General features: G+C 42.6%; 1 protein-coding gene across 1 annotated transcript; it reads left to right on the top strand.

The window, feature by feature from the left end:
- The first annotated feature begins 3,679 nt into the window (after positions 1-3,679).
- Positions 3,680-7,675, top strand: htr1b (5-hydroxytryptamine (serotonin) receptor 1B). Its single transcript, XM_040200382.2, has one exon. The coding sequence runs from the start codon at positions 4,184-4,186 to the stop codon at positions 5,312-5,314; it is 1,131 nt and encodes a 376-aa protein (XP_040056316.1). The 5' UTR covers positions 3,680-4,183; the 3' UTR covers positions 5,315-7,675.
- The last annotated feature ends 8,554 nt before the right edge of the window (positions 7,676-16,229 follow it).

Here is a 16,229-nt window from a genome sequence, read left to right as displayed (position 1 = left end):
TAGAAACCCATATCTGTCCCGATTCGTTTTCAGCCGGGGGCCTTTGAGGGCTCATTGGCAGAGCAGAAGGCGCCATATGCCATCAGATTAGGCAGGTCAGCGCTGCTGGGACGGCTTCAGCAACTCAACATGTGTCCTAGATTTGAGTCCACTACACGTAGCGTCCTGCCTTCAGATGGTTGATGGTGTTTAGATGCTCGACTGAAACGCACTCCTTTACAAATAGTAATCCTGCATTCATATGCCTTCATGTAATTTAGAATAAAAAGTAGCAAGCGGTTAAGATAAGTGAGGACCAAAACTCAAACCTTTTTAAGAGTGGGGCTTTTTCTATTTACTATGTGAACATACTGAACTGCCTGCTGAGCAGGTAGTTAATGCAGGTGAAGATGAAAGAAAGCACAAAAGCAATGAAAAGGGAAGTTACAGTGGGACATTTCACTCCTGCAAAAGCATCTACCACTAGAGTTGCAACAGCAATCTGGCGATGAGGAGATGGAGAGCTGGCGTAGATCTGCTCTCCAGTTGAGGAGGAAATGGAAGCCAGTTGTGCGGAGTGGACAGGTGAGGTGAATGAGCTGTAATCAGGAGCTGGGAGGGAGCCAGGAAGGGATCCGCGAGCACAACACGTACAAAGAGACGGGGAAACACAAGAGAAACAGGTGCATGTTATCCTCTACTGCACTGCTAGACCTTTGACTCAAGATGCACCGCTCCGGAAAAATTTGTTGTAGCAGAACCAGCAATATTGTCTTATTTATTCTTTTTGCTACTTTAAACCAGGGTCCTACATTACCCACAATGCAATTTGGCCACAGAGCTTTCTTGGAAAATTCCCAAGCATCCTAAATGCAAAGTGCATTCATGGTAATCCCAAAATAAAAAAAAAGGTTTGTTTGTAATATATTGTAAATAAACAGAAGAGTTATGCTATCGCAAATGGCCTTAACCTATATAGAACTAACCTATGGACACAACTCTCGGTGAAGTCTTTTTATTTGCAACCTTCAGATGTGTATATATATGTATGTATGTATGTAATGTGTCAAACAAGAAACATACTCTTTAATGCAGTCTTTCCGCAGCGACACAGCTGTACACGTGGAACACTTCCAAACAGGGCTGACCTCGCTGCCGCGCTCGGCCCTTTGTCACGTGCCTCGTTGCGTAAACTCTTGAAGGAGAAGGAGCCTTTTCCCGCAGCGGTGCGTTTTGGTATGTGGAGAGAGAGGGTTGAATCGTCTAACAAGGGATCTGCCCTGATTCGGGGTTTGCCCCATTTGGTCACAGTGTCTGCAGCTGTCAGTAAAGGATAGAAATAGACGAGCACAATAACTAGAAGGTCACCACAAACACGTGTTAAAAGCGGTGCTGATTAAACGCCAGTCAGAGACGGTGTAATAGTGTAACTGAGGTGTTTGTAGAAACTCAGAGCAATCTCAAATTCCTGCTAATATAATTTAATGTGACATTTTCCACACAGGGAACAATCACTCGACTCTGCAGTCTCTCTCATCTCGTTGAGTTTTAGCATCTTTCAACCCAAACCGGGATACAAGGCACCATGCTGATCTCAGACATCCCACAATGCAGATCTACAGATTGTATTGAATTCCAACTATATTAACCGCCCGTCTCATATATATTTACATCACAGTTTACATGTAAACACAAAGAGGCAGATATCCAGTTTAAAGAGGCATCTAAGCTTTAGTTGTTAGTTGTAATTTTGAATCAGCTTGAGCTTATTAAAGGTCTGATTATCATGTGTAATTCATGTCAACTTTTATCTGGGGAACTCAGTTTATGACATAAACAAACATTATTTTGACACCACAGGCCTTCAGACTTGTATACAAGTAGAGCTAATGATGTGTTTATTTCAGCTGAGCACTTGACCTCTTCAGTTTGGATGTGTTCGCATGCTCCTACTTGAAATGCTGTGAGTACCCATTTGTTTCATTATTCATGCAACATCACCTATGGGAAAAAAATGGTTTTGCTAAACCACATGGTCCTGTGCGTGTAGGTGGTGTAATGCTTTGCCTTTAAAGCTTGCTGGATACCTTATTATCCGACTAAAAATAGGACCTTCAGGGCCAGTGTGAGATTGGATGTAGCCGGCCGCTGTGCTGCAATGTGTTGTGTGATGAGTGTAGATAACAGAAAGTCACAGAAATGGCCCCCACGCTGCCACTGCCGCTGCCGCTGCCACTGCCGCTGCCACGGAACCGGGTCACTCTCCCGGCAACCATTTCACACAGGAACCCCCATCTCGGATGGCGGGATGGCGCATGTGTTTTTGTGTAAATGGTGGTAATGTTGTCGGTGTACCAATGCATTAGTGGAGCACGAGTCATCGCCAGTCAAGGGGTGCGACCGTGAACCCGAGCGGGAGGGTCAGTGTCCCCGAGTACCGCCTCGCCACCACGAGCTGCCGAGCTCGGACACAGAGAAATGTGTGTGTTTTGTCACTGACTTAAATAACGTTTTGTGTTGAACAAATTATACAATATATTCAGTTTAAAATACAAAGTTGGCATCCGTCTCCGCTGAAAAGTAATTATCTGGGTGAGAAATTGCTCATGTGCCTTCCAAAGGTATTTATATTTGATTTATGGATTATTTTAGTATTTTGAGTGTAATGTGCTTTGCAGTACAAACTGCCAATAATTCACACAGACGCCTTGTGCCACAGACATACATCTGTATTCAGGGGACGAGCCTTTAATACTGTTATCCCAGGGTGACATTAACTAGATGGGCCCAGCAGCACACGCTGTTTAGAGACTTTGATTGTCCGTCACCTTTTCGTGTCATAGGTTCTTCGTTAAAAATGCGACCAGTTCACACGAATGCATCGTTAATTTGCACCTCAGCCAGATACCTTCACGCTACATTAAACCCCGAATGATGCTGAACTCTTTGAAACATGAAATGCGCTTGCCAGTTTTTTTTCTCTGTCTGAAGTTCACGACAAAGGTTAATGTGACCGCCGAGAACAGCGGCATGCAGAGCATCTTACTGTATTTCAGCATTCTCCCAACAGATTGTGTAGAAGGCTTTAAAGCATGTTCTGTTCAGTGAACAAATACATCAGAATGATTGTGTTTGGCCAACGTTTTCCTCCTGTGTGATAGGCCTCTTGTTGGCTGCTAATTGTTTGTTAACCTTCTCTATAGTAGAACCTTCAAGCAGGATGGAATCCCCTTCATCCCACTTCCTGATTGACACAAGTGTTCTGCATCGGGTCCATTCAAGTGCTGTTCCTTAAACTTTTTGTGTTGCTATATTGAGGTGCTACCCGTTCATTGCTTGGAGGTCTCTGACAGGAAGCCCCCTTTTTGGTACAGATTTGAGTCTGCGAATGCCTTGAAATAAGCACTTAGCTCCAGCACATTAGCAACGTTGTGTACGACAAGCAGTGTTTTCTTCTTCGTACAGTAGTCGTGATGCTTTATTGATGACTTTAATGTTATTGACTCATTGGTAGTTCTCCCTCACATTGAGTCAGTGAAGTATCGTCAACAGAACCCTTTGTACAGCGTATGAGCCCTTCAGAAAGGCTCATTTTGCATCCCGTGACAGAAAAGCCATTATTTTGGGGGCATGCACAGTGACAGATGAGAGTCACTGGGCACTATGACCCAGCAGATAGCCTCCTGTTAGAGAGAGAGAGAGAGAGAGAGAGACCAGGCTGTGATGGTGAGTGCTGCTCGTTGATGTCACAGTGTGTATAAAAGTGAGACTTTGGGTTGGCTCACCATTCAACCACAGGGGGTCTGGGGGAAAAGCGCTCTGGAAAACATCTGCCCTACACGCGGATTATCTGTGACACCCCCCCCCCCTTCCCCAGATGTTGGGACATCAGAACGCTCTGCGCATCCCCCTTTTCGTCTCGCGTTTTGTTTTACAACGTCTGAGAAGTTTTCTTTTTATGGCTACAACAAGGAAAAGTTTGAATGGCGAGGGATGGATATTCGCCTCCACAATTTGCCACCTGCGCATTCAAACCTGAAGTAGAAGGAAACATGAGATTGAGAGGAATCACTGTTAGGAATCAGACTGAATACGCCACCTAACTGGGTCGGATGGCACGCTCAAGGAGACGTCCGTTGGGAGAAAGGACGCCCTAAAAGTCAAGACATCGCGGAAGGAAACCTCAAAGTATGACATAAAAGTGATGGAGCGCTCCGGTCAAGTCGAGCCGACTCCGCCGGTGAACGCCACGAACGGCACCGCGGCCTCTTCGCTTGTGCCCGTGAGCGCGGAGAGTCTCGCCGCTCAGCTCAGCCTGGCGGTGATTCTCTCCGTCTTCACACTCGCCACCACTTCATCTAACGCGTTCGTCATCGCGACAATCTCCCAGTCGAAGAAACTGCAAACCCCTGCGAACTTTCTGATCGCCTCTCTGGCCGTCACCGACCTGCTGGTGTCCATTCTGGTGATGCCCATCTGCGTCCTCTACACGGTCATCCACACCTGGACGCTGGGGCAAATTGTGTGCGACATCTGGCTCTCCTCAGACATAACGTGCTGCACGGCGTCCATCCTGCACCTGTGCGTAATCGCGCTGGACAGGTACTGGGCCATCACGGACGCGGTGGAGTACTCCAAAAAGCGCACGCCGGGGCGCGCAGCGGCGATGGTGGCCACGGCCTGGGTCATCGCCATCTCCATCTCCCTGCCGCCGCTCTTCTGGCGGCAGGTGAAGGCGGACGAGCTGACGAGCTGCAACGTCAACACGGATCACATTTTCTACACCATCTACTCCACCTTCGGGGCTTTCTACATCCCCACGCTGCTGCTCATCGTGCTCTACGGACGGATTTACGTCGAGGCCCGGAAGCGGATCCTGAAGCAGTCGCCCAAGAAGTTGGGGGGGAAGAGGCTCACCTCGGCGCACCTGGTCACCAACTCGCCCGGGTCCGTGGCGTCCACGACCTCCCTGCAGTGCGCGAGACACGACACGCCGTCCAGCGACACGGGGTCTTCGACCAGCGAGAACCACGTGAAAGTGACCGTGTCCGACGCGCTGTTGGACAAAAAGCGCATCTCGGCAGCCAGAGAGAGGAAGGCGACCAAGACGTTGGGCATAATCCTCGGTGCTTACATCGTTTGCTGGCTGCCGTTTTTCATTTACACATTGGTGGTGGCCACCTGTGACACGTGTTTTAATCCCGAACTGTTTGACTTTTTCACCTGGTTGGGGTATCTGAACTCGCTCATAAACCCGATCATATACACAATGTCCAATGAGGACTTCAAGAAAGCTTTCCATAAACTTGTGCGCTTCAGATGCTGCCGGTCGTAAATGTTGCTCATGTGTGTTTTTGGATATGGATTTCTGAAAAAGTACGAGAGTATAAAATAGTAAGAGTGCAACACACGCTATAGTTGTTTGGGACTCGTGGACAAATAAGATGTGCAAGAAAAAGTTACAAAATAAATCAAAGTTTAGTCATTGGTTAAGATTTAAAATGACAACCGTTAAAGAATACATTAACCTTTATTCCCGTGGATTTAAAACTCAAACCAAGTGAGACACAAAAAAGGTTTCATTAGAACAAGATTTTATTTTGAAAGATGGAAAAGAAATCCAACTTTATGCCCCTTTATAAAATCATTAACATGTGCCATAAAAAAATCCTATTTGTAAGCAATGTGATAGGTTGTAGGATTTCTTTGTGGATGGTATTTACGTGTACATATTCCACACAAAGACTTAATGCGAGTAACAGCTCAGATCATAAACATCATATGCAGAATATATTTTTTGAAAACCGCAACTTTTTTCTCGTTACGTGTTAAAATACGGTAGATTCCTTTTGAAAAATCTCATAAATATATCCGTGTATTATGATAAATTATACCAGTAGGATACATTTTTATTATGCTGCTAGCTGCCACTCTGACTGAATCACCTTTTGTTGTAAGGCACAGTTGAAAAAAAAGAGAAAGGAATCGTATCAGTGTCAAACAAAGAAACTGCAGCAGATATTTACACAGCAGTGCTGAAAGCTGATCATAACTTCAATTTTGCTGAACAAACATCACCGTGGTTTACTGTATGTGCGTCTGTTTGCTGCTACATTCAGTCTGTATCTACAGCGTGTCATGTTCATGTGGGAAACAGTTTCCTCGCTCTATAGATACCGCAGAGCTCCAAAAACAATTGAGGGTTTGTCCGCGTTAAATGAAATCAAAGTATGTTTTGCTCAATGAATTTAACATTCAGATAAGCTGTGCAATAAAGGCTTAAAGTATTTATTTTGTTCTAGAAGTGGGAGATTAAATCTAGTTCAAAACTTATTGAAAATCCTCAGTGAGAATATTTCTATCATTACTGACACATGATATTTGTTGAGTGCACTTGTGGTATTACCATGAAATGAAATGAGACTGCAGATCAATGCTCCCATCACCATGATGTCCAAATGAATTCCAGCAACCTCTCGAGGCCCCGGCAGAACGTGACGGAGCATTAAGCAGTGCACATTCATTTTGATGAATCCTCGTCAATTCACACGTGTTACTCTTGACGTTGCTCTCTAATGTCAGGGTCGCTTCTGCCTGAGCTTCTCAAGGTTTGCGCTCGCCACCATCTTCCGGCCCTCTCAGTGTCTCTGCTTCCTTCCAAGAGGAGGACGCAGTTTGCCTGGTGAACGATAAGTCACGAGAGGCCGCGCTCTTCGGGTGCACTTCACAGAAGAGGCCAACACACGTGCAAACACGTACGCTTTCCATGTCTGGGTGTTCGAAGCGTTGATTGGATTCTCTGCAGCAGTTGATAACATGTCAAGAGACATGACAAAAGTAAATCTGATATTTATAATTCAAGTATATTATCGGGAGTATTGGACAACAAGTGTTTGCAAGCCCTTTTGGATTCAGAGTCACAAGTTAAAACTACTTGAAGATCATCCAAGTATATAAGTATGTAAACAGGAGATTCTAAAAAAGAATGATTAATCCTATGTTTAATTAACTGCGTAAAGAACGGTTTATTATTGGGAAAAGTATTTGTCGAGGCTCGCAAGAAACACAGCTTCCCTTCAATGACACTAGATAACAATGAGAAAAATCTTCAATTTACAGCCAACCGACAAAAGTGAATCCAAAAGGGCCCAAGAACAAAAGAGGGACACGTTTCACGGCTCGGGTTTGATTCCTGATCTGTAAGCAAACCAAATAGGACAAATTAGTTGTGCATGTTATTCCCATTCAAAAGAAGGGGAAAAAAGGAAAAATGGGCACCATGTTGAGGTCAGAGATCAAGTTAGTCAGTGGCTCCATTGGTTGTCTGTTTTAAAACTGTAAGCTTACACGCTGCTCTACCTATCAGGGCCCACGGGAGCAGCTTTGTTTTTGACAAATGCATTAATAAACCTTAACATATGCTTACAACTGTAGAATAAAGCATCTATTTAAAGTTTATACTGTTTATGAAAGATCGATGAATGCTCTTTTTGTCATTTCTTTGGGACTTTGCAAGTTTTATCTGTGCATGGTGAATTGTTTTGGCTTATTGGATGATGTCTTGTATCCGTCAATGTCTTAATTGAAGGTGTAGCTGCCGGTCTCAAGCTTTTTATTTGATTCTTATTGTTCACGTGGGTGTTTATCTGACAAAGACTTTGTAGATTCAAACGTTGCATTAAATGAGTACTCTACTGATCCACCATTGCACTTCCATATCTTCGTTGGATTAACAATAAACACTCAATGTCCCACATTTCACTGCGACAGCCCGGCTGGCTGCAGGTGTGTTATGATTTGGGGAAATGTAGCCTAATGAAATGCAGACCTTTCACAAATAGTCACTCCGAGCTAGCGCTTCACCTCATTGTGCAAAACAATGCACGTTATCCCTTTTGTTGACATGGGATGATTGCATTGTGCGAGCAAATACCTTCATTATACAACTTCTTCTAATAGCTAAATGTTTTGCATTACTGGTTTGCTGCAGGTCTGCTGTCGAGTGAAGGGCATTGCTGATGTGACAGCTAGTGAGGCTGAACACATTGATAATGAACCTATAAAACATTCTGCTGCTGGATGTACCCTTTGTTAACAGCTTTATTGTTTCACCCTTTGTGGTTGAAGAAGGCTCAATGCATTCGTCTCCTTAAAAATGGAGGCACAAGGGCCCATTTGCCTTTGGTAAATTACCATACCTCGGTGTCAACATTTGGCCTTTGACAGGAAAAAAAAAAGAGTCAGCAAGCCACCTAATAGGCAACGCGAGGAGGTAAGGCGATTGAGGGTGAATAACAATTAGGTATTAGTTTCATACCTACTTTTATAAGTATAACTAAGAGCCAGTATGGTTTTCTTGTACCTTTTTTTTTTTTGTGACATACAGTTTTGCACATTGCGGTGTGACTTTCAAATCTTGGCCATAGAAGAAGAGATCTTCCAGAATCGCCCTCTAGAAAACCCACGCACGTGCATTTTAGACACGTTAACCTGACAGACGAAACGTTGTGAAAAATTGTCATAGAAAAACAACTGTAATTCTCACCATTGGCAGAGCTGTGAATCCACCTTCTGCTTTCATTAATACGTGGCGATAACGAGATGATATGGAGCCAAAATTGGTTATTGGAGTCAAAGGTGGAGTAATTCTCTGCATTTTTATACAGACAAACATTACACACACCTCTGCTCATCTGCGGAGGAGACGTGCACACTGTTGTTACCGTGAATGCGTGTGTGTGTGTGTGTGTGTGTGTGTGTGTGTGTGTGTTTTAAATCACAGCCCTCAGTCACGCGTATTCTTTCCGTGCTTCACAGGAGACGAAGTGGGTTAGTTTGAAGGCTCACGTAGCTTTCCATTAGCTCCTCGTCCAACTCACTTTTATTTCTAATAATATCTTTCTCTAAATCATAAAATAGGATTTCCCTGCTGACTAAATAGCGGGCAAATCCTAATAATTAAGTAAAATAGTCTCAACATGCTGCTGATCCAATCGGCGGATGTGTTCACACCAGTGGGTCCATCACTAGTGGGGCTTGGTGAATCTATCACACTTAACATTCACTCCGGCCCGACAAGCAATATATCACCTAATAAAGCAGTTATATGGAAGCGTGGTGGAGGACGTGTGCATGCTTCTAAAACATCCTTCCATTCATTCTGCGTGTGCATTAGGGGCCTCAATGACTTATGAGGGAGAAAGGTGACGTCCTGCATTTACCTGCACGTTGGTCGTGGAAAAACCTCACAATTCAGATTACCATCGTCACTTTAAACACCATTAAAACCGAAAGTCTTAAACAGTGTTTCCTAAAACCTGACATTTAAAAAACAAAGGAATCGTTTTAACTGCCAGCGAGTGCGGTTGGATTATTAAATGCAATATCATGCGTCTCCAGAGTCAGAAAACTTATTGCCTAGTAAATTTATATTATTTTGATTGTTGGGAGGTTGAGATTTAAAGAATTCAAGCTGGTAGAATCCATGCAAATACTGTATTATTGTTACTCCATTGAACCCTCCAGTTGGCAATAAATATGACGCACTAATGTCAAAGGCATTTCTAAAGAAAGTTAGATAAAAATAATTTAGTGATGTAATCAGACGGCGTGTGATTTAAAGTGATTTAGTTAGAAAAATAATGAAAATAGTCGATGCAGATGGAAGGAAAAAGAGCTCCAGAGTAAATAATTCAACAAATCGTAGCAGAAGGCACCGACACTCATGTTTCATTAATCAATATATGTTAATTAGCCTGAACACTTGAGTTTGTTTTTATGTTCGCACAAGCCTGAAATCTCATTGCTGTTAATAAACTAGCAGGAGTAAACGTGTCAACCGCACTGACAGGGCTGCTGCATAAGTGGATCGTTAGCAACGGTTAGCAGGCGTTTTCTTTAAGTTAGTGACAGGTGAAGTCCGAGCCGGAGCCCCGGCACTGGATTTCAGGTCAGACAAACCGCTCCGTGACTTTAAAGCTCCTCTTATGAAGACGCACATTAAGCCATTAGATGCTACACGCCCGGCTAGGATTTCACAAACACTGCTGCCTGGTTTGAACCCTCTCTGACTGCCGAATCGGGAGGTAGACGACTTCTCCTTTTTGAGCAATCCCACTGCGGTTTGGAATCTTTGTCAATATTTTCTATTTGGAGGCTTTTCGAGCTTAGTTTGCTGGAAGAAAATAGAGGCCAAAGCTCCGAGCAATAAGGGTTTTTGCCAATCAGCTAAACCTTTGTGTCACCAATCATTGGAAACCAAATCCAAACAATCCATATTTTTCAGTCTAAGATTGGTTACAGCAACTTGGGCATTATATTGTGCTTGAAAACAAAAGGCACGCATTATTGAGGACTCTCAAGTAACAGACGTGGAAGAAATGTGCCCACTGGCTTCAGCTGCGCTAACCGGGAAATGACAGCTGAAAAACAGTACGAACCCTTTTTCTGAAATATAAGAAGTCTCTTTTGAAGGAACAAAATACATTCCACAAAGCAACACCGCATTCAAAAACTTCCTCGGTCTGAAGTGGCCCACGAGGTCAAAAAGTGAAAGCTAAAGTGTTTTCCGATAAGGAGCCGCTGGGAGTTGGTTGTCTTGTTCTTGGCGGACTGTGCTGCACTTGAGAAGCTTATTCGGTCCTTGTTAAAAGTGGAGAGACCTTTTGCGACAGAGAAGATGGCGTTTCATCACAAGGCAATTTCACTTCCGCGTGTATCTCACCTTCCTTTTTCTCCGGCATTCTCTCCAATATAATGTGATACGTTAGCATGGCGTGAAAACAGTTCCCTCATTGATTTGCTGCACACGCAGTCACACTAAATAGAGATTTTGTGTCATAACTATTTGGCTGCACCAATGGGACATTCTTACAGTAGAGCTTCTGATAATAAAGCAACGTGTGCATGAATGAAAACATCACACATGGATGGATTTCTGTTTCATTAAGAGCTTTGAAGAATACAAATGAGTTTTTTACCTCACCCCGGGGATAATTTACATATTGTCTATTAACCTTTTGATATTAAGCATGAGACGGTGCACTGAGACGGAAACGCAACTAGCATGTTTGTAATTTCCAATTTTCACAAGCAACAACAGCACAAAATGTCACTGAAGCTATTAGCATGAAATTTGACTGACACGACCAGATGCGGCCGGTTTTTCCTCGTCTACAAACCCGCGAGCTGCTGGCGCTCCGAGAAGAAACGTCCTCTTCATTTAACCTCTCTTAACGTGACCTCAAAGCAAGCTTCCTGCTCATGTCACTCCTTCTGACAGAGGTTCAGTGTTCGTTTCCAGGATCAGGAATAATTCACATGGACTATGATAAAGTTAACTTTAAACTTTCAGCACCAGACTTTTGGCTCCTTGATCCACTTTCTTACAAAAGGACATTGTGGGACAAAGAGGCTCAAACACTGGCACACAATTCCTTTAGCATCAGCATATCTTGCCATTGAAGACTATCCAGTTCTCCCCCAGCTCAGGCAGAAATCAATTATACTGCCCCATGTAAAATAGATGAAACGGTTTATCCAGTCACAGAAGATAAGATGACAGGAAGACTCGTTTATTCAAATAAAAAAGGCAATTAGCCTTAGTAGGCACAAAGCCTGTCTTCTCAGCACCTGACTCACGTGGAAGTCCAAGTTTTTTGTGTGTTTAAGCTACTTTTTATACGACACTTAAATACATATTTGTAAAATGAAACTAATATTTCTATTGGTATTAACATACGTTTCTCTGTAGCAAACATTTTGATCTCTATGAATTATTGTGAAAATTAAAATGATGGCAGCTGATCACTTTTTAGCATTTGATTTCCCTTCTGGAAGTGTGCGATGGGAAAAAATGACATGTGTGACATTGTAGGAGATTCACATGTAATAGTAAGTTGAATAATTGACCCTTTTCCATGGTGGGTGTGGAGAGAATCACATGAGTCTGTTTACTATCCATCCTTCCTCCCATCATCATCAAAGTCCACAAATTTGTCCGTACCACATGACACAACTTCCTAAATCGTGTGTCTCACTTTGGAAGTGGTCACCCAGTTTCAGAATGAGCTCATCTTGCAAGAGAAAACTAATTTCCGCCCAATTTACCGGCATGTGGTGTCCTAGGGTGTCGGAGGCATTCCCAGCCTCGGTACAATCTCGACTGGCCGACCATTTTATGACTATTACTGGTGACTAGTTAATACATTTATCATCACTAAAATAGGCACGATGAACCGGTGGGGCGAGAAATACATGACCCAAAATGGAATAAAAATCTGGTTTTGGCCATTAGTGTACTTTAGAAATTGTAGGTATAATGATTAAAATAGGAAATATTAAACTTTTCCTACCAAGGGGTTGTAAATGTTTTATCTTTAGCTCGAGCCCAATAGAAGTTTTAAATTATCAGTTTGGCCACTGGGACAATTGGCTTCAAAGCCCAGCACTCCCCCCTCAGGGCTTCAGCTCGGCAGTGTTTGCATATCTTTTAAGAGTTTTGAATGTGCTTCTTCAGTGTCTCCTGATTCAATGGTTCCGCTCATCATCCAAACCTCACGACTGTCGGATTGACCAATAGAACCAATAGCTCTGAAAACCCCCCAAAATGCAGATGAGAAAGATTGGTCCAAAGCTTCCTATTAACAAGGTCTCTTTTTTTTTGTCACAAGGGCGACGCTCTCTGTGGATAATCAGCACGCTTCCATCAAAAATTGACATGCTTTGACTAATGCCAAAATATGAGGCTATGACATCACTCGAGAACAACATCAAGTATTCTGCAGTGGGATTATTCGGGCCTTCGGCGCTCTCGCCACTCTTTGTTCCTTTGCCACGCAGCGATGTGCCTCTCGCTCCGCCTGCCTTCCATCATCACCACTCGCGCCCTCCGTCAGCGTCTCTCGGGCTGCTTTACTTCATTCACTTCAGCTCGAACAGCTGGAGGAAAACCCTCCCGGGCGTCTTCGCCTCGCCATCCAGCGCAGAACAAAGACACGAGCGATTCATCTTCACTTCGACCTGTCAACCGTGGAGCGCTTCGGATGATCACAAGACCATGTTTCTTTTAACGTAATTTATTAGCTCATTATAAAAACTGATTTTAAACCCGCCTCAATGTCACACTTCTCAGGAGAGAAAGGTTCTGTCATCAGTGTTGTTCCCCGAACTGGAGCCTTTCAATATTTCATCTAATCAGCGATTGTTGACGTCCCTCTCGGATTTGTTCTTTGGAAACATTATCATATAAGCGTTTGGTGTTTGTTTTGAACAGGTGGATACTGTATGTTTCTTCATGCAGGTTTGATGGGATACTATAAGAACTATAAGTTGGGTTTATGTCACCTGCACATGACATGCAGGTGACATGTGCAGGTGACATGCAGATGCATTTAGATGAAGTCAGTGTTCAGTGAAACTATTCCTATTTCTATTCCTCGGCCCCTTTTAATCTGTTCCTCCTCAACAATATGCAGAACAAGGGATTCTTTTATAAATGGCTGCACCCATGCAGTTATCAGTTGGAAGCTGTGAGCAATATATTGCTTTCATTATTTGCGCTGAGACTACCTGCATGTGCCCTGTGAGTCATTTTGAGCTGCTTCTGTTGGAACATTTTAGGAGGGAATTGAATCTTCACCAGATCAGGCTGTCATTTAAAGTGCAGGTTTCACAGTTTTCAGTCTTACAGATTGAATAATTTTTCAACAGTGTTGACAATTTTACAAATCAAAGTATGGTGTCTGTTACACATTCCAGAGAGCTTTCTGTTTAATTCATGAATGAAATAAAAAAACTGCTATAAGACTCTCAAGTAGCACACTTTGTTATCTATCACAATCACCATGCTGTCAGAATTGTTTTGTCATGCAAAACCTCTGAAAATCATTAACTTGTTCAAAGATGCATTCTCCTATTATTTCTCTCTTCCCCCCAGTTCTGTCTATTACTGAATCCCAAGTGAAAATATGTGTATTGATCACACAAACTCATATGTGCATCATCGATCACCAGATTACAATAAGCAATCTACTGTGTGGTATAAGGAGAACTAAATACTGAAATGCTCTGCATTGGATTTCTAACAACCTTCCTCACATACCATCAGATTTTTATTTAGCATAATCCATCCACAGTAATTCATCTATTCAACAGAAATAAATGATTTCCACATTTTCCGAAAATATCTCTCTATGAAGTGTTTAGTGGATCATGCGTTTTACTCCAAAGTAGTTTGGGAAAGAGGTTTATTTCTGAATGAGTTATTTGTGCATCTGCAGCGCCTGAGCTCACCTTTCCTCCAACAGGTGTGATATTACCTCCTGCGGGCAGTTCAGCTGGATTTTGGAGCTATTAAGGCTTCTCTCATGCACTGCAATCCTGGATAGAAAACTACTGACTTTTCAGAGCAATGTGGATTCTGGTGACATGAAGGTCATGAACCACCGTTAATATTTAATATAAAATGTCAATCTAATTGCTTTCATTCTCTGCAATTGTTGTTTAAACTATACTCTGAACTGCCAGCATTATGAGTCATGGGTTAGGCGCAAACATCTGTTGCCACTGGCCACCAAGCACCATCATTTGGTGACAATAGTACATTTTTGGTGGCTGATTTAATCTTGTGAAAGCGGAACAGGAAGGCTCTTTTTTAAACTGTGATGTTATCTGAATTAAATAATAATTTACTCAAATGTTAACCCTGTATTCTTTTTTTTCTTCTTTAGTGCACATTATTTTTTTATATAAAAGCACAATTTAAATGATTAGGGAATGAATAAATGTATAATTTTTTATACAAACGTGAGCTTTGATTGAAAAATCCTGTGCTAGTTTCAGGCAAAAAAAGATGACATTTGATCACATCCGATAAAAGTTTGCTCCCACTGTGCGGCATCGTTTTGCTCGCAGATTTTGAAGCCAGCTTGCGTCACAATCAGTTAGAACACAGACACCAAATTCTCACACGCGGTCTCCTTCTCAATGGATACCTGATTGACCTCAGTGGTCACAGGAGGCCGCTGAAGGAGGTGTTTGGTGTCTTGTGACTATGGTCAATGATTAAATCCGCTTGCTCTGGTGACCTTGACCTTCATGCAGGAGGAGAAAACAATAGTGCCGTAAGCAAATACATTAAAAAATACTTCACCTTCACGATGTCACCGGTACTATATACTGTGCAACCTGATAGTTACCCAGTTCAGATAGTTACGGGTTCAGCGGCATCACCAGTCACAGGCGATGGACAGCTGAGAACATCCTCTCGTGGGAGCTGCAGTAACAGGTCACAGGGTTGACGTTGGCAAAGGCCACTTTGACTTCACATTGGCAACGGCACTTTCACTGCTGCAGGTCTCGTAGACTGGATCACACAGCTAATCAGCCCAGAGTGGATTTGCTACGACAAACCTGCCTCTAATATTAGACTGTAGCCGTGTGGCACTCGCCTTTCTCACTTCTCCAACGGAAGGTTAAAAGCCTGCACCTCACTTTAATTAGAGGGTTTTACATCGGTTTTTGTAGGTAGGCCTGTATAATTAAAACAGTACAATAATACAATCAAAATACATTACATTGATTTACAAATTTCTGACATTTACAGATCCAAGCTTTTTATTTCTCATTTGCACCAATGATTAGAAAAGCAGTAGAGTACCAACCTCCAGAATAACAAAAATGGTATAATTCCGGAATGATGCGTAGTAATTATCATTATTATAGTCAGTCAGTTGCATCATAAAATAGTTTTTATATCGCTTGGCTTTAAGCGGCACACTCGTAAGGTCAAATTCCTCCGATGTCGGGAAACAACAACGCTGCACTGACAGCTTTTGACGATGAAAGTGCAGTTGGCATTAAAATGTATGTTGTGTGCCACCGATTACCTGTTGGCAGTTTATAGAAGCCAATTGTGTATTTCTGAAAGGTTCACAGATCCCCGATGGCTCTCTCTTTGTACCGAGGAGCTCTTCTACCATTTATTTAATCAATATGACCTAATATGACTTAAAGAGAATACCACTCAATATGACCAGTCCAGATGTTCATAATACTTTATTCCTTTTCTCTTTTCATATCCTTACTTTATTTTTGGAATTAGATGTGTAAGATGTGTGTCTGAGAGTCCTTTAATTAATCAATCAACAAACCAACAACTTAGAATTGGCAAGTGATGAAAAAATGCAAAAGAAATGAGTATGAGTATACAAACCAAGCCTGAAAGTGTAACCTCCTTCTTTCAATCAATC

The sequence above is a fragment of the Gasterosteus aculeatus genome, chromosome 15, assembly GCF_964276395.1.
Source record: "Gasterosteus aculeatus chromosome 15, fGasAcu3.hap1.1, whole genome shotgun sequence".
NCBI lineage: Eukaryota > Metazoa > Chordata > Actinopteri > Perciformes > Gasterosteidae > Gasterosteus > Gasterosteus aculeatus.
Note: the sequence above shows the minus strand (reverse complement) of the source record. Positions and strands in the feature narration are given on the sequence as shown.

Coding starts and splice junctions, on each gene's coding strand:
- htr1b (XM_040200382.2), top strand. CDS start 4,184: ATGGAGCGCTCCGGTCAAGTCGAGCCGACTCCGCCGGTGAACGCCACG.